Source organism: Epinephelus moara, chromosome 19, assembly GCF_006386435.1.
Source record: "Epinephelus moara isolate mb chromosome 19, YSFRI_EMoa_1.0, whole genome shotgun sequence".
NCBI classification, from domain to species: Eukaryota; Metazoa; Chordata; class Actinopteri; order Perciformes; family Serranidae; genus Epinephelus; species Epinephelus moara.
Genome location: NC_065524.1, coordinates 3371829 through 3391495, shown reverse-complemented (window position 1 = coordinate 3391495; position 19667 = coordinate 3371829). Strand labels below are relative to the sequence as shown.

General features: G+C 39.7%; 1 protein-coding gene across 4 annotated transcripts in view; it reads right to left on the bottom strand.

Moving 5' to 3' along the window:
* The window catches only part of ndst2a (N-deacetylase/N-sulfotransferase (heparan glucosaminyl) 2a), a 130323-nt gene that overhangs the window by 67896 nt on the left and 42760 nt on the right, over positions 1 to 19667 (bottom strand). For 3 of the 4 annotated variants that reach the window (XR_007571689.1, XM_050070676.1, XM_050070678.1), the window contains exons 2-4: positions 3802 to 3852; positions 1830 to 3488; positions 124 to 211 (exon numbers count right to left, since the gene is read on the bottom strand). Coding sequence is in view for 3 of the 4 variants with exons in the window: in XM_050070676.1 (XP_049926633.1) it covers positions 124 to 211; positions 1830 to 2903 (1162 nt within the window). In the remaining variant the exon portion in view is untranslated. Of the gene's footprint in view, positions 1 to 123; positions 212 to 1829; positions 3489 to 3801; positions 3853 to 4039; positions 4232 to 19667 lie in introns of all 4 variants that reach the window. The other variant, XM_050070677.1, reaches the window with a different exon arrangement.

Here is a 19667-nt window from a genome sequence, read left to right as displayed (position 1 = left end):
TGTATATATATATATATATATATATATATATATACAAATATATATACAAATCCAAAGCTGTACTATAAGGTTATGTTTTAAACAGAAAACCTTGTTGATATGATGATGTCAAGTTTCTCATACCTGTGTGATAGAACTTTCCAGAAAATCCCAAATTGAAGGTGAAATTCGGGACCAGTACTCTTAGCTTGTTTTGAGTGTTGAGTAACGCCTGTGAAAAGAAGAAAAAGTTTTTGAGTGCTGCTTGGGCAGAGATGAATGGTATTTTATAATTTTGCAGAGTGTCATAATTTCAGCTAAAACCATTAATGCAATATTCCTCCATGTTCAACTCAGATGTGTGCTATCATTAGATGATCAGGGCTGTGTACTAGTTGGTAAACCAACAGTAGTCAGCAAAGAAGTAACTTTGCAAAGTAGTGAGGCTTTCACAAGAAAATGTCCCACACAAAAAAATCAGGATGAGGTGCCATCATGATCACTTTCGAATCAGAGTATACTGTGGAGGAAATGGTGCTGAGGAGATATTGATACGGCAAACTTGTTGGCTGTTGCTTATTTCTAGAGCTGCCCCCGACTAAGAACTTTCCTTGTTGACCAATAATTGTCATTTAGGGCCATTAGTTGACCAGTTACCAGCATGTTTACGATATTAACATAATTAAATTTTATAGTTTGGGTGGGGCAACACAATGGTTTAAGTTCAAGGTCTCAGAAAGAATAGTTTTAGTGACATTGTTTACACTGTGCTACATTACAGGGAAATACAAAACCATATTGATGAACCCTAATTAATATAGACCTATATTTTATCTACAAATGCACATCACACACTGAGCAAGCCACCTGGTTATTAAGCTGTCGGCAAAGCAGTGATGACTGTGCTAAGTGGCTAATGGGCATTTAGCTACTTGCATGTTTCAGATGATACGTCATGTTTGTGGTCGACAAATGATAGGCAAATATTTGCCTGGAGAGTTTACATATCACCTTGGATTCATCCTTTACCTTCTCAAAATGATCACACACTTTGGATTTTCTGCCTGACATGTTATTAACTAGCCTCTGTAAAAACCACAGGTACCAGCCCTGTAAATTAACATGACTTCTGTCTGTTTGCTGAGCGTGGCCACTTCCTGTGTCTGTCCTTTCAAATTGAATACCCACATGGTCCAGTCATATAGGTTTTGATTAATATTGACAAGGTGCAGCTCCTAATAGCGTTTCACGTTTATATGTTTGTTTGGGGGTTTTTTTCTGCGACAAAGTGACCGATGAAATCTTGCTGACTAATGACCTCTCTGATCGACTAACATTTGGTCAACTATTAGAGGGTAGCCCTACTTATTTCCACATCCAGCAGTTACTTAGCAACATGATCATTCATTTGGAGTGCTATTGATAAATGCCAGTCCAATATTTACTCTCTTTTAGTTCAGTTTTTGTCTCTACCAACTCCTCCATGCGATTATCACTACAAGCAACCCCTTTCACACTGTCATTGTTTCCAGGTTGTCATATGATATACAGTATTTTTATTACAAAAAATGATCACAGCTGTTTTAAGGCTTTCAGTAATTCTTCTTGTTTAAACTGAATTACTAAACGATGGTCATTGCACATTAGCATCCTAAAAACTAAACTTCTGAACAGATGCTTCAACTATTCTTTCAGTGTGCAAGAAAGTAACTTCCTTTGCATACAGTCTGAACCCCTCTTAACATGAATATGAAGGCATGTCAAAATCTCACAAGCAACCACTACGCAATGAGAGAGGCGACTAAAGTTAATGTCATTCGTGGTCTCTTGTGTGACTCTGGCTCACCCACCTCCACGTCTGACACCTTCATACGGGTTCCCTCCTTGCCCACAAATATATCATCCACATCTACCAGGATGTGGCGGTCCAAGGACAAACACAGTCTCTTTCCTGTCAGGTAGGCGATGGAGTCTACAAACACCAGCTTGTGAAGCCAATAGTTGAGATTGTTTCCAAAGAGAACTCTTTGAATGCCATCATGGAGCCCCAAGTCCTGGACCACTGTAGCGTGGAGAGCCCGCAAGGGGCTGGGTCCAAAATGTGCCAGTGCTTCAGCAGACTTGGTGCTGGCCAGAAGCACTGGTTCATAGGTAGAGTGGTTGGACTGGAAAATAGTCCAGTCATCCCCTGGTAAAGAGCCCTGCTCCACCTGGTTGGGCTTGGTGATGTAGAGTAGAGGAGCATTGGGGTTGATGCGGTAGTCCCTGAGTCCCAGGTGTGAGTGTAGAAAGAGGGGGAAACCTTTGAGCTGTGCACTGAGAAGAGAGTTTTCATTAGCTCTAAAAAAGCCAATGACACCCACTCCATACTCGGCACAGTACTTGTCCAGCAAGTCACGATTCCATGCATCCAGATTGACATATTTCAACACATTTTCATAGATTATCAGTGTGTAGCGTCCACGGTTATGCTCCGTCAATGTGGGCATGTCTCCTTTACCAGGAGCAATTTCTGTCCGGTAGTGAAAACGGCTAGACTCTAATATGGCTACAATCTCCTGGCCCAGCTGGGAGTAGATGCTCTCTACAAACACCAGAACTACTGGCTCCGTCCTAGAATTGTCCACCGCCTTTACCTGTCGTAGTCGGCCCTGGCGCGGAGGAAGGAAAAGTGGTGCCCTCTGGACGCCTGGCCCTCCTCCGGCAGCCCCGGTACTCGCTCCTGGTGACATCCCCCCTCCTCCACCACAGTCACTAAAGGGTAAGGGGGGGGCCTCCTTGATTTTGGGACTGTTGGAGACGTAGTAAGCTAGGAAGGCCATGGACAGTAAGCAGAAGATGATAAGTGCCAGGATGAGGCGGTGAAGCTCCAGCTGACGGACACCTCGCATTAGCTTCCAAACACCCAAGCCTGCAACTACCATGGTGTTGGAGGGGAGAGGCAGGACTGGGCAGCAAGAAGCAGCAGTGAACAGGGAAGGACAGCAGAGAGGTGGAGAAGGGGTAGGAGGATAGGGGAGTGAAGGAGGAAAATTGAGCAGTAGAGACTGGCACTAAGCTGTGCTGAGGAATAGCCATTTACACTAGGTCACCATGGCCAGCATCATCCATTACCTGCTCTCCACATCAAGCTCTGCAGTGCAATATACATTCACTGGTGACTGAATGGAAAGAGGGACAGAGGAAAGGATAGATGATTATCTGGTGGATGGAATGTAAAAGGTTAGGGAATCAAAGAGGAAGAAATAGAAGTTGGCTGAATGAAAGCTAACAACAACACAGGTGACCTCTGTTGGAGGGCCAGCTAGGTCCTGAATATCAGGTCCAGATTTGCTGCTTGGTCAGTTCTCTTTTTCAAGCAGCTATGCAGGTGTTTCTATATGAGTATGTGTCCATCTGAAGATGCATGTGTAGTCTCTCAGCAGTGGAACTGTCTGTGCTGGTGGTCTGTGTTTCGGGGCTGAGACCCCCTAGGCCACCTAGCCTGGACATTCCACATAAAAAATCACCTAGAGAAGAGGTAAGAGGAAGAAAGAAGAAAAAGCAGAAGTGGAAGAAGAAGGGAGCAGGGTGAGGTGAAGGGGGTACAGCAAAATAGGAGGGAAGAAGTAAATTTTTAATAAACAGTTGGTTTTTACACATAGGTTTAGTTCTTACACATAGGTTTCTTACAGCAATTCTGACATGTCTGCCGCAGCAATTGGCAGAGAGAGGTGTATTTTGTATTTTGAGAACATAATCAGTTATTCAACCAAATATTCAAAAGAAAATAACTTATCTAATCTAATCTGTTGTAGATTAAAACAGGTTTGTCAGTCTCACCTGGAACACACTGCAGATCTGAAAACCTTCTAATCCAAAAATGGAAGACCTCTGCAAGAGAGAGAGAGTGAGAGGAGAAGGGGGGCAAATGTTGGTAACAAATCCAAGAGGTGTCATACATTTTGATTAAAACACAAAGTTAAATATAAAATACAGAACAACAAAGTATTGTCCCTTATATACTTGAAGTAGAAGGAGTCATTTGGGGAGTCTTAGGAATAGGGTTGCAGCGATATACCAGTTTTGAGAGTCGCCTGTTCGAGTCCCCGTCCAGACCAAATATGGAGTGTGGACTGGTGGCTGGTGCCCTTGAGCAAGGCATCAAACCCCCCAACTGCTCGGGGCGCCTGACCAAGGCAGCCCCCTCACTCTGACATCTCTCCACTTTGTGCATGTATAGGTCCTGTTTGTGCATGTGTGTCTTTCGGACCTGTGTGTAATTGACAGCAAGAGTGAAAAAATTGAATTTCCCCTCAGGGGGATTAATAAAGTATATAAAATAAAATAAATAAAAATAAGCTGACGGTTATCATTTGCTTATTTACGATATCATTTGCTTATTTACGATATTGAAAAAAATGCAACCGTAGTTATTTTCAAAGGGGAGACTTTTTACACATACTTGCATTAACAAAACAGTTTCAAGTTTCAAATATAGTAATAACACATTTGTTCAACCAACAATAACCCTTCCATTTTCATTCCTTTAAGGGTCATTCTTACTGATGATAAAATAAATTCTGTAATACTGTGATACCGTGATATTTTCTGAGACGATTATCGTACCATGAAAATCTTATACCGTTGCAACCCTATTCCACTGTTGCTTTGTGTAATGAGCATGTGCCAGAACAAACAACAATGGCGGGACTACCAGTTTGTTAAGATTTTGTTAGTACTGCTTGGTTTAACGACCACTTTACATTAGGATGCACAATATGATTATTGTCACATATGTATACTATCAGATATTAATATATACTTTCAACATATTGTACCAAAATAGCCTGTAATATTAATTATATTATTACTTTAATTATTGGTGTTGTAAGCTACTGTCATTACTGTCTGTCCTGCATCTCTCTCTCTCTCTGTCTCCCTTTCTGTCTCATTGTGTTATACGGATTACTGTTAATTTATCATGTCGATCTGTTCTGTACGACATCTATTGCACGTCTGTCCGTCCTGTCCTCCTCAGTTGCTCTTCCTGAGGTTTCTACCGTTTTTTCCCCCCGTTAAAGGTTTTTTTGGGGGGAGTTTTTCCTTATCCGCTGCAAGGGTCCTAAGGACAGAGGGATGTCGTTTGCTGTAAAGCCCTGTGAGGCAAATTGTGATTTGTGATATTGGGCTTTATAAATAAAATTGATTGATTGATTGATTTGATTGGATTGGATTGGATTGATTGATTGATTGACAGACAATACATATCGGGCCAATAAAGGGACATTTTTATAGTTATGCATTAATCCGATAATTAAAATTATAGCCAATAAATAGCGCCAATAACACAAAGCCAGACTGTTTTCATTGACTTAACAAGGGTAGCACCTGTACACCTGACACAGTGGGTAGCGGTACATGTACCTTTAAACTTGGTTTATGAGCTGCCAATAAACATAGAGAAGAAGGACAACAACAAATACAGCACGCTGTCTAGAGGGCAAAAAATGGTGCAGTGTGGACATGTTTTAAAAGGCGTAAGTTTGTTGTTTAAGTTTTTAATAACAGCTAGCCATGTGATGCTACAGCTGGTGTTTATTTGTATCATTACCTGGCAAACCAGTGTGGAGCATGTCTCTCTCTCTGACTTTGCTGTGTGTGTGAGACACAGCTGCTTGCTTGTCTGTGTTGAGTGTTAATGTGTGTTATCAATTAATAGCGCATCGCTATTGTACATGGTACTTGTAGGCTAGTTTATCATGGAACGGTGAACCTAGGTGCCTGGATGTGCTATAAAAATGTAGCGTGATGATAGAAACATTTCATGCACCAGATGTAACGCGGACCTGCCTATGTGCATTCCACCTGTTCGTATAAGTCAGCTGTCATTGTTTGTCTCTGTTAGTAGAGACTTCACTCTGCAGTGTAGTTTATACACTTTACTAATATACCAGAGAATTACACAGTAACACTGAGCTTCATTATCTCCCTCTCTCTTACCAGTAACTATAAATAAACGGTGGTGTGTGCAAATCTTTTTTAACAGAGAGAGAGAGAATAGCAGTTTTCAAAAATATTTGTATATGTGTAGATAGGGCCTAAATGAAACATTATTCTAAACATCAGAAAAGAAACCCTTTAAAATGAGATATTAAGCTGTAACACCTTCCAAAAGTAAGTCCCTGTGAGCAGGACTCCCAGTACAATCATACTGAGGGAGCAGAGGGTGGGTAAGTGGGGCTGAGCAAAGCATGTAAATCAGCATCATATCAGTTTGCTGCTGCAGATCAGCTGAGCAGGCCTGTTGCCTCAACTACATAGGCTAAATAAACTGTGTTTGACTATAAGGTTAATATTTTCTGAGGAAAAAAATACAAGACAACAGCTTTCATTAGATATCAGTCAGATATAGTCAGGGCTTCACATCTGTACAGATGTTATTTTAAAGCAACACAATGGAGGATTGCGCTTTTTACCTCACGGGGTCCCCCTACAGATGAAAAACGGTAGTCAGACAACAGCAAAGAGGCCGCAGTGCAGATGAAGGGAATATAACTTCAAGATTACTCTAGTTGATGACAACTACACTTGTTACTGTAAGTAAGTGCGATAAAACCTCTGCCAGCCAATACTTTATCAATACATGTGATCAGCGTGTAGAAAGCCATATTTCAATCTACTCTGTCCGCAGTATCTCATTCACCGCTATTATGATTTACGATTGCGGTCAACACAAGCACATCGCGCTTGCAGTGCTAACAGCAAACTGTTAAAGACAAACTAAAATGAAAGCTGTCTGTATGTAGGCTAACACTTTATCTTAAAATGTACCTGAGGCAGCCGACCTGCAGACAGTAATTCTCCTAAGTAGAGGGTAACAGCAGTAACAGCGCCAGGTCACCATCGGTCGGGCATCCCTCCTCCTCTTTCAGCTCTCACCAGCGTGTGAAAGCCGGGCCAATATTAATCCTTGTTCGAGCTCTTGATTTATCTCTCTCCTGTTTTTTCACCTTCACCTTCTTCCTTTTCTTTGTCGCTTCAGCCTAACAACCACGTCTAACTTCGTTCACCTCGGTTCGGCTACGCTACTCTAAAGAGAGGAGGGAGATATGACGTATGCCGTAAAGCAGCCAAATTTTGTAGTCCTTTCTGTGTCTGGGTTCCTACCCGAACCCCGAAACTGCATGGCGCCAGTGCAAGCGAAACAGACGCTCCGGTCCCCCTTATAAAAAAATCACACCTTTCCCCTTCGGGACGTTTTTTGTCCTTGTTGAAAAACAACCATAAAAATATTAAATATTAATATTTTTTTCTACTTCTTTTTGCTTAAACCTTTTAACCAACTCCTACTCAGATTATACACATCAAATATTCATTCATTTTGAGGATTCTTAACCCTTTATATGCCATTTTCTTTACATGAAGAAATATTTATTATTTTTATTTTATTTCAGACAGCCAAGACAAAACATCAATTGAGTAAACAAAAAATGTATAACTACTGTCCTTCATTCAACATAAATAACACCATACAAAATCAACCATCAACCAAAACAACAACAAGAACAAAAACAAAGGGGGGGTGGGGTTGTAATGAATAAGACTAAACTCATTCCACTCCAATACACATTACTGCTGACCACTCAGGTCCAAAGTATCTATTAAGAGGGGACCACTCTTCAGTAAACTCCTCCTATATTTGTAACTATAAAATTATCCTTCATCTTCATTTGAAACTTTCTGGAACATACAAAAGGAAGGTCTGACATTGAAATATTATCTAGACCTATACTTTCCAGGTCTGTAAAAGAAAACTGACTGTCTTTTACCCAATCTATAACAAATCTTAATTGTGAGGCCCAGTGATAGTACTTCAAATTAGGTAAGGCTAACCCCCCCTTTTTTATGGGAGATTGGAGCTTTTGTAATTTCATCCTAGGGCGCTTATTTTTCCAAACAAATCTACGAATTGCACTATGTATTATTTTAAACCATTTTAATGGAATACAGATAGGTAGCATCTGAATTGGATACAATAAACGTGGCAAAACATTAATTTTTATAATTGCAACCCAGCCTAGTAATGACACTGGTAAATTCATCCATCTTTGGAGATCGGATTTGATTTTAGTAACTATAGGTAAAAAATTAAATCTAATTAAATCAGAGGGCTTAGACGGAAAGAAAATGCCGAGATATTTAAACCCATTATTAGTCACCTTAAAAGGTAGATATTGTGAAACACCCTTACTGCTGCTCTTCCCAAGAGGTAAGGCCATAGACTTACCATAATTTATTTTATATCCCGAAAACATACTAAATTCATCAATGGTCTTAATTAAAGCTGGTATGGATTTAGAGGGATCATTTATAAAAAAAAAAAAAAAAGGACATCATCCGCGTATAACGACATTTTATGTATTCTAGTTTTTGTTTGAATGCCCTTCACTTGGTCATTTATTCTTACAGTTTCAGCTAAAGGCTCTATAATCAAAGCAAACAGTAAGGGCGACAGGGGGCAGCCTTGTTTTGTGTCTCTCTCTAGAGGAAATATCTGAGAGGAAAAAACATTAACAGATACAACAGCTTGTGGAGATGTATAAAGCAATATGATCCATTCAATAAAGATATCACCAAAATAAAATTCATCAAGGGTTCTAAATAAATAATTCCATTCTACTCTATCGAAATCTTTTTCAGCATCTAGTGTAACTATTACTGCATTATTATTGTTGTATCTTACATACTGCATAACGTCCAGCAATCGTCCAATATTTGAGTAAGAATGGCGATTTTGTACAAAACCAGTTTGATCTGCCACTAACTTAAGCAAAACTGAATTAAGACGATTTGCCAAAATACTGGCCAATATTTTAGAATCTATTTTGAATTGATGACGGTCTATATGAAGAAGGAATCTCTGGGTCTTTTTCTTCTTTAGGTATTACCGTTATAGTGGCCAGCTGCATTGTTTTAGGTAGCTTCCTAACCTGAAAAGAGTGCTTGAACATTTTTGTTGGTACAGGTACAAAAATTAATTTAAAGGTGTTATATACTTCAGATGGGAGACCATCTGGGCCACAAGCCTTCCCATTTTTTAAGGATGTCTTCAGGTGTAATTTCAGCATCAAGTAAATTCCGATCAACCTCACTAACCTTATGTAACTTAAGTTTTTGAAAAAAAGTATTCATTATTTCTTCTTTTCTCAAATTCCCTAATTTATATAGTGAACAAAAAAAATCTTTGAAAACCTTTGAAATTTCAGAGGATGTGTATACTACTTTACCATTTTTATCTTTCAATTTTGAGATTGTATTGCTGGGTTTTTTATTATTAAGTTAGCTAAGTAATTTCCTGATTTATTTCCATATTCATACCTCTTGTACTTCTGCAGGAATAGGGCCTTTTCTGATTTTTGGAATTGCAATGTATTAAGTGCAGATCTAGCAATTAATAGTTTGTTCCAACTTTCTTTAGACAAGGTTAATTTATGCTCAGATTCGTTATCTTGCAGCTTTAGTTCTAATCTTCTCTGTTCTTTAATTATTTTTCTTCTTTCTGGCAGTACAATAGGATATCATCACACCCCTCAAATAGGCTTTTGTAGTTTCCCATATGTTTGATGAATCAGTTTCACCATTATCATTTATTTCTAAAAATTCCAAAAGTTTAGTTTGTGCCATACCACAAAATTCAGGGTCTGACAATATTGACCTATTACACTGCCAGGAATGTTGATGTTTATTAGATGTAGTAATAAATATCTCTATTGAGATTAGGGCATGATATGATAAATGGATGTTCCCAATACTGCTACTTGATACAAGCTCTGTACACATTTTAGAAACCAAAAAGAAATCAATCCTAGAATACATTTTATGTGGATTAGAGAAAAATGTGTAATCTTTATCATAAGGGTGCATTAACCTCCAAATATCTACCACGTCAACCTTGTCCAGCATTTGCTGCAGGGCTCGTTGTCTGGGATTCTTAGTTTTGTTCAAACCTGGGGTCCTATCTAATGTATTATCCATTACACAGTTCCAGTCACCACCCACAATCGTAAATGCACAGCTGTATTTAACCACTAAATCAGTCAAAGTAGTAAAAAAGGATACATTCATATCAGGAGCAGCATACACATTCAAAATAGTAATTTTTTCACCATACAAGAATCCACGAATCAACACAAAACAACCATTTAAATCAGTCTCAAAGTGATCAATAATAAGTGGTAATTTTTTATGTATTAATATTGCGACTCCTCTGCTTTTACTATTAAATGATGAAAAATAAACTTGTCCCACCCAGTCTCTTTTAAGCTTCTTATGTTCTTCATCAGTTAAATGTGTCTCTTGTAACATTGCAACTGAAACATTTTCTTTTCTGAAAAAGGATAATAACCTATTTCGCTTAACTGGATTTTTGCAGCCCTTAATGTTAAGGGAGCAGATTTTAATAGAAGAGTTGGACCTTATCATTGCACACAGAGTGTAAAGTATCCATTCTTCATTTGACCAAAAGCCATTTTGCAAACCATGTGATAATAATCCCCCCACAGGAAAGTAAGTAAGAGGAAAAATAACAAAAAACAACTACAACAAACAACCAAACGGACAAAGAAAACAAAATTTGGCCAAATACCAATCTGAAGGAGACAGATATTAGCCATCACCTACCCTAACTAAGACTGGGTGTGTCTGCCATCCAAACAATACTTCTACATTTTACATTTTATATTCATGTTGGCCTAACTGTGGGAGAGAGAGGAAAGATTATTTAAGGAGCCATGTCGTTCATATCTTCTTAGACTGTCTCTGCTAATCTAGCACGCAAAAAAAAAAAAAAGTAGATTAGTTGTAAGAGAGAACAAATGATGGATAAGAAGAAAATGAACAACAGGTCATTCTCACCTCCTGATTCCCCCCTCCCTCTCCCGTTGTCCTAGTCCAATATTGCGGTTTCCTCGTTTCGTCGCTTTATCAGTTTATCCAACATTGTGATGAGAGTAGCTTTCTTTCATAGTCATTTCATCTGGGATTCTCCGGTATCAACTTCCAGCTCATTAAGAAAGTCTTGTGCTTCGGTGGGCGACTGGGAACTCAACTTGGAGCCTTTATATTCCACAGTAAGCGTAGCAGGAAAGATCATTGCATACCTTATGCCAGCGACCTGCAGTTTCTTTTTCACCGGGGCAAATAGTTTGCGCTTCTTCTGAACGGCCGCGCTGAAGTCGGGATATATGGAGATCCTTCTCCCGTTGTAGGTAAGTTCTCCTCGATCTCGGGCACGGTTCATCAATTTTATTTTCTGTTGATAATTCCCGAACTTCACGATGATGGGTCTTGCTCTTGATGCGTTTAGTGTGGAGATGCGGTGCGCCCTTTCAATTTGCATTGGGGAATCTCCCTGGACATCCCGACCCAGGATCTCAGGCAAAAAGCGGTGTACGAACACCACTGTATCATTCTTCTCTTCACCCTCCACAACGCCATAAATCAGTAGGTTGGATTGTCTGCTTTTGTTCTCCAGGTAGTCCACCTTAGTTTCCAAAGTCCCCACTGTTTTAAGCAGCCCGGCAGTCTTCTTATCAGCGTCTGCCACACTATCCTCGGTGGCACTCACTCTGATTTGAACTTCGGCAATTTGTTCATTTAGTGCCAGCATTGATGACTGAATTTGAGCCAAGACTTCTTTTTTACTTTCATTCACCGCTTCCCACAAAGTTTGTAAGGTGATATTATCCTCAGCCATTGTTGCGTGAGGCAGTCCAGCCGCAGGTGCAAACACTCACAATGAGATTGGCGTGGGGCTTTCAGGTCGCAGTATTATGCTCAAAAGTAAGCTTTTTAGTCCAGTTTTAGCGTCGATGGTAAAGTCCACAGACTAATATCACGCTTATATTGGATCTTAGAGTGTTTAGCCTGGTTAAATACTGTAGAAGTTATAAATCAGCAGACTGACCCTGCACCACCTACTCACGCATGTCTGCCTCAGTGGCCACCATGCTCATTTTTTTTTTCTAATTATCACAGTCTGGGATATGTGAATGATTAATAACAACACCAATTGTGATGCATTAGTCAAAAAATAAATAAATAAAGTCAAGTCAAAATTTATTATAGCCCAAAATCACAAAAAATGTCTCAATGGGCTGTACACAAAAACACATAAGCAAATTACAAATAACACAACAAATAAAATATATAAAAACAAGTGAAATGACTACGTAGAACAAAATAAACAAACAAAACAAAATGAAAACAGAGCAAAAAAAAACAAAACAAAACAAAAATAACATTGGCACTTGTATATATAAAAAACTAAACATAAATTGATGTGCACAATGACTGAGTAGTAGTAGATAACCATGATGTAGTATGTAAGGACAGAGACTATGTGATGTTAAAGGCAGATGCAAAAAGGTGTGTTTTGAGTTTACTTTTGAAGGAATCGACTGTGTTGGCTTCACGGATTTGAATGGGGAGGTGGTTCCAGAGACTCGGTATGAGAAGGCTCTACCACCTGCTGATGATTTATTCATTTTGGGGATGGCCTGATTGATAAACGTGGAGTAAGTAGAGATGATAAGTAGGATGGTGCAAGTCCGTGTAATATTTTATAAGTTAAAAGCAGAATCTTGAAGTCCAATCTAGTGTGTACAGGGACCCAGTGTAATGAAATGAGAACAGGGGTGATACGGTCAAATTTTCTGGTTCTGGTGAATATCCTGGCAGCAGTATTCTGAACGAGTTGTAGTTTCCTAATGGTTGAATTTGGTAAGCCAGAGAAAAGTGTATTGCAATAATCTAATCGGGATGAGACAAAAGCGTGAACCAGTGTTGACTCTGTTCAGTCATGGAGAGAATGGGACGAATCTTGACAATATTACGTAGGTGAAAATATGCTGTTTGTGTTATATTATTAAAATGGTCTTCAAAGGAGAGATTAGGATCGAATAAAATACAGAGATTTCTAACACGGGGGCTTTGTGAAATGATAGAACCAGCTAAGTTTAAGGTGAGATTGCAGAATTTGTTTCTGATGTGCTTTGGACCTAGGATTAACATTTCAGTTTTTTCAGTATTTAAGAGAAGGAAGTTTGACGACATCCATTGTTTGATTTCTTGTGTGCACTGTTCGAGATGGATCAGTTGATGAGAGGTGTCAGGCTTGATGGATATGTAGAGCTGAGTATCATCTGCGTAGAAGTGGAGTGTCATCTGCATAGAAGGTTATTTTTTTGTGCAGTTTCAATTTTTCAATAAACACAGACACCTTTCCCCTTCGGGATGTTTTTTGTCCTTGTTGAAAAACAACCATAAAAATATTAAATATTACTATTTTTTTCTACTTTTTTTTTGCTTAAATCTTTTAACCAACTCCTACTCGGATTATACATACCAAATATTCAGTGTGTGTGTGTGTGTGTGTGTGTGTATGAGAGTGAGAGTGAGTGAGTGAGTGAGTGAGAGAGAGAGAGAGAGAGAGAGAGAGAGAGAAAACAGTAATGTAACCTTGCAGCAACCTGCAGCTAATAATTTGCAATTTTTAGCTACACAATTACACACATGCACAGGCACACACACACACACACACAATATTTTTTTTTAGTATCTACACAGCCACAGCCCCCAGACATCCATATCAACACTAACCTAGCATTAATTTTAATTTCTTTTTGCAACAATGGCTCGCAAACCTCAATAATGAAAAAATAGGTGAAAAATACAGGCAATTTTACTGCTTATTATTTAGTGTGTGTTTGCTCTGCTGGGGAAGCAGGAGAAAATGTATGATTCAGCTGGATTTTAGTAAAAACTTCCATTTTGATTCCCTAACTCTGGAATGCATGACTAATATCATCAAATTCATGTTTCTATGTTGCCATGAGGATGTGATGAACAAATACGGAATTTATGGTTTTACATTTAGCTATATTTTCACATAGGTATTTGACATTGTGTATTTTGAGTCCATGTACACACACACACACACACACACACACACACACACACAAACTAATATTGCAATATTTTTATACAAACCACACTGTCACATCCTTATGAGCACAGCAAGACCATTTTTTGATCTACTCTGCATTTTCCCTCCCTGTTAGGGGCCTATAGTGCTTCAAGTGGCCAAACCAGGAATTGCATTGAAAAGACAGCAGGGCCCCAAAAATGGAAATTGTCCCCATCTGTTTTTTTTGTTTGTTTTTTACCATGCTTGGGTCTCTCTAACCAACCTGACTGCCAGAGATAGAAAAAAACAACACATTTTTTATGTAAATTGAAGGAGAATCAAAAAATGTTGTTTTAATGGGTTTCAATGGGGACGTTTTTCGTCCCAGAGGGCGAGGTGTCATAAAAGGTTGCCATTTGTGTATTTTAGGCCTGATTTAGGAGCGGTTTTAAAATTCAAAAATATCACCAAAAATAATGTTTCTGACCAAATGTCATGCTATATGCATGAACACAGACAAAGTTATCAGAAAATAAAAACTGAAAAATGACTGAAAAGGACGTTTTCTATCCAAGGGGGACCGGAGGGTTAAGAATCCTCATATCCCACTGACCACAAGTCTCTGTGTTGCTAAATGGGCTTCGATAATTAACACTGTCCAATGTCAAAATACAAAAGACTCTGTATAGTTTATGATGAATATATTTGGTCTCTAATGACTAAAACTCTAAAATACAACAAAAATGAAAAGTTCATCTAAAATGTCATCTTGTTAAGTCAACATCTAAACCAATCAGCTTTTAGATCAAGTGAAAGCCAGGCGTTTCTCATCATGCTCTAGATCTTGCAGTCGGTGGAGAGCAACTGCAGTGCCTGGCTCTAAAAAACGCTGCCGACTCGCTATTGCGAGATCATCGCTATTGCGAGATTATCGCTATCGAATTTTGACATCAGAGCAAGTCAGGATGAAGTCGGACAAAAACTAACCGACATGCATTATGCAGCGATCGCCGGTGATCGAATCTGCGCAGGCCTGTCTCATCTCAAACGAAAAAGGGCGTCCCCCTAATATAATGGTAGGGGAAACACTGCTACGGTGTAATCTCTGCTTGTCGCTAGGCTAATTCATACAATGTAAAATGCCACAGGCTTGTGCTAATAACTAGGGCTGGGTATCGCCACTGATATCCTGAATCGATTCGATTTTGCTTCAAGGGGTCCCGATTTGATTAAATTTCTGATTCGATTCGATCCAATATCAATTCGACTGGAGATTTTTCAGTTACAATACCAATTTTTGTTAGAATGTGAAAGAGACTTTCAGAGAACTAATGTAACATTTACAAGGATTTTTTTAAAAAAAAAAAAAAGAATAAATTCACAACAGGACTAAAACAGAGTATTTTATGACTAAATGTTGTTTCTACAGCAGCAACAGTAATATTACAACAGCAAAGCTACAATATAAACTTAATATCTCACTGGAAACAAAATAAAAATGTCAATAAAATAAATCCTATTCCTGACTTCACAATACTGAGTGACATTTAGAAAGAATTAAGAACATAGACACCAGTCAGTATCAGTCCTGCTGTCCTCTGTGCTCCTCCCTCTGCTACTGAAGAGAGTCACTGCCTGCAGGTCACATGACCAACGGTAAGTTTTAAGATACTAGACAAACTGAGCTAAACTGTTTAACATAAACAGCTGTTGTTGTTATAGCTTGTTAGTAACATTTTGCAATCAGCTGGAAAGCCCTCTGTGCTTGTTTATAACATAATATTGGTGGCGGTGGATGAGAGACTGCAGACAGAGCAGACTGAAATCTGAATCACTTTTCTATATGTTTACATGTTGCTGATCAGATTCATTGATAGTAGAGTATTGGCTTTTTCCTCGAGGAGGTTTTATTGCACTCACAGTAACAAGCGTAGTTGTCAGCTCTGTCTCCACCGTGGCATCTTTACTCTGTGTTTGTGTGTGTCTGTGTGTGTGCGTAAAAGTGGCACATCAGCCAGGACCGTCCTGGCAGGGGCGATTTTTAAATTAAGGCAAAACAGGCAATTGCCTGGAGCCCCCACCACTAGGTGGCCCCATAAAATGCTTGCACTTTTTTTTTTTTTTTTCCCCCTTCTTCTCCCTGCTCCCCATTACTATGTTCAGGATATATTTTACTAAAATCCCTTTGCAAAAATAGTACCAGAAGGCCTAATTCGTGACTAGTTTGTCTAGGCCACCTCCTCCCTTCAGTCCAAGGGCTCTAGTTTCCCGGCGCAGCGCAGGGTGGCGAACCCCACGCAGAGCTAGTTTCGAGCAGCGCAACACGAGGCGCGCTCAGTTTGGTAGTTTGGCAGACCGAGGTGCGCTGAGATGGGTGTGGCGGCGCAGCAGGGCGAGGTGTCAACAGATCCAGCTTGGTGCAGTGACAGTTTCGTTCCAAAAGGTTTCGCCGAAGGTGCGCTAAAAGCTCGCCAGCTGAAACCACGTCTACTGTCAACGCAGGGGGAGCGCAGCCGGTGTAAGCCGAAGTTTGGCTGACCGGCGGACAGTGCGCACACGTCACCAAAACCTCACAGGCAGGTTTCCAGAATATTAGGCACATTAACGATGCAATAAATAGCCACAAAACCACTATTCAATGCAACTATCTGCAATCAGCACATAAATGTATCTCTATATCGACTGTCCCGTCACATCTGATGTCAGATCAAAGGGGATTGGCACCGTTTGGCACGTTTGGCATGCGTAATGGAAACCCAACCTGATTTGATTAACACAGTTGAAAACTTATGAGTTCACATCCCTCTCAGCCAACCACAAACAGCCACAGCATCAGATAGGGAGTATATATTCAGCATCTGTCATCTTAGAAAAGTCAAAAGAAAAAGCCAAAAGGCACTGGCGCACAGTGTGCCAAACTTACAAAATCTGCCTGGTTGAGTTTTCTCATCTTAGGTGCGCTGCGCCTCCGCCGCGCCCGGTCTGCGAAACTAGAGCCCCAAGAGTCTACAACATAAAACTATTCCCTGCTGCACATTTCTAGGTTTGGCCTCTATGGGCCACCGTAGAGGGCACTGAAATGAGTTTCTGTGAGGTAAAGTGAAGTGACACTGACATCTATGAGTGACAACTATCTAAGTGAGTGAGATTTTTTTTTTTTTTTTTTTTTAAATGAAGAGGAGCTACAAAAGTGGTTCCCAGAAAAAGAAGAGGGAAAGAAAACAAGACTTTGTTTCAAAGTTACCAAGATTACCTAACTATTTCATAGTATAATACATAATATATAACATTACACCTAACGATGAGGACCCTCCTCAGGATGGGAGAGAGGCTAGTGCTGCTAGCACTTCAAACGTTACTGCTACTACTAGCAGCACAACTAGCACCGTTGCCAATGTTACTAGCGAAGCGCAGCTAACACCGTTAGCAGTTTTTGCTGCCGATGACAGTACTGCTGCTGCAGCTAACGTTACAGATAACAAGCAATCAGATGACGACAGAGATGAAAGTGAAGAACTATTGCTGGTGAGTAACCGCAGTTCCTCCTCTTCTACTAACGTTAACCAATGTGACAGCGAGACTCTACTCGGAGATGACCGAGCACTCTGACCCAATAAAATAAAAGATAAAAGAGGGGGTAAAGTCGGAGCTCCTCAATACTATGGTCGTTAATAACTTAGCGCTGTGGCTTGTTTACTACCAGCGAGATTAACAAGCTCCACACATCCGTGGGAAAAAGCTATATTAAAAGATCGATCTCGGATTTTACGAATCGTTATCGGGTCATTCCAGTGAATATCGATTTGAATTGGATGAATCGATTATTTTAACCCATCCCTACTAACAACGTTATCATGTTACATTTGTTTGGAAAACCTGTTAAGTATAACAGTTTTTTTATCTGTGAATCTTATGAGTTGCAATGGAGCCGAATTTTGTAACGTTACCTTTATTAAATGTTGCTTTTGTCACTGGCTTTATGTGTAGAGGAAAAAGTCCACTAGCCGCTCGGCTAATTTATACAATGTAAAATGCCATAGGCTTTGTCTGTTAAAGCTGCAAGTTATAGTGAAAGCCAATTTGTGTACTTCACAGAAACCCCGCCGCCGACTAGTGTTTGAGGTGTAACTGAAGAGTGACAGACACACCACAGCACAAGTATAAATGCTCAATAAGGTGAAGGCCAGATGCGCAGGCTATGACATAGGGTCCATACAAGTATAAATTCCCTTGTATGCGTGCGCCCCACCGCAGGAGATTTAAAAAGTAGCTGCTAGTGCAAAGAATAACAGCAGCCAAAATGTCCGCAAATTGGGAAAACAATGATGTCCAAGAGCTCCTTACTCTCCGAGCAGAGTACGATCAGTCACCATATCATAAGGACAGTAAATGATTGTTATTGGCATGTTATGCAATTGTAATTGTTTATAAGGCACTACAGACAAGTATGTTATGAGTTACACTAGAGGCCAACACAGTTGTGTTACATGTCATACCCTTCAGGCTTCTTTTGATCCCGCAATGCCAAGACCCAGTCTAAATTTACACACGAGTGGAATGATGCTGCTTTTGTTTGGTTCTGTGTAAAAGTGGCATAAAGAAGGGAATTTGTGGTGGCCTGATGGCGCCGTTTAAAAAGGGCTTTTGTCTCCAGTTCAAGATTGAGAATATTGAAGGCATATAGCAGATAAACAACAAATTGTGACCTACGACACAAAGGGCTTTATTTTATAGGAGTGCAAAGACATGTTCCCATTTCTCTGTACTTGAAATGTGCTTTGTCTGTCACCTAGATGTAGCGTGAAAAATACCAGCTGTTTTAGTTTTCTTTATACCAGATTTCATTTGATAGACATTGAGACTGCAGCAACAAGGCCACATGAAAAGGAGCTGATTAAACTAATGATAGCTCACAGTGGGAAGAATATCATCTGACAGTGTTGTCAATCAATAACACCAACTATTTAATTAATTATTAAAGTAAATGGAAAATCTGCGTCAACCACCAAACAGTAACACAAAGTAATGTTCACATATATGTAATATATTACATCCTTAACAGGCATAGATGCTAGCATTTTTAAGCACTGGCTTCATAGGCCACCAAGCCTTTAAATTTAGAAGAAGAGGAAGAAGAAAAAGAAGAAGTAGAAAAAGAAGACATACTTTCTTAATCCCCAAAGGAGAATTTTTTTTTTCTCTCTGTTGTCATATAGCTAAACACAGGCCCGAAATACACACACAAACAGGACCTATACATGCAATAAATGGAGAGATGTCGGAGTGAGGGGGCGCCCTGAGCAGTTGGGGGTTTTGTGCCTTGCTCACGGGTACCTCGGCAGTGCCCAGGAGGCAGACTGGCACCTCTCCAGCTACCAGTCCACGCTCCACACTTGGTCCAGCTTGAACTGGCGACCCTCTGGTTCCCAAGCCAAGCCCCTATGGACTCACCTATTGCTGCCACAAAAAATAAAATGTGCCACTTCATTAACTGAAAAGACAACACAATAAAAATATCTTTGTCAACATATGGCATATTCTCTCATGGTCTATTAGTTTACAGTAGGGATGTCATTTTCAGTTTATGTTGCTTTTTTTAAACAAGTAACTTTTTATTAACCAGTAACTTATGAATTAACCTTTAAGAAAAAATAAAAAGGATGTGAGGTGAAGAGGCCTTCCCTTTTAGGCGCTCAGTAAGCTTTAGTGCTGCATTTCAAAGTGCTATCCATAGAAGTGG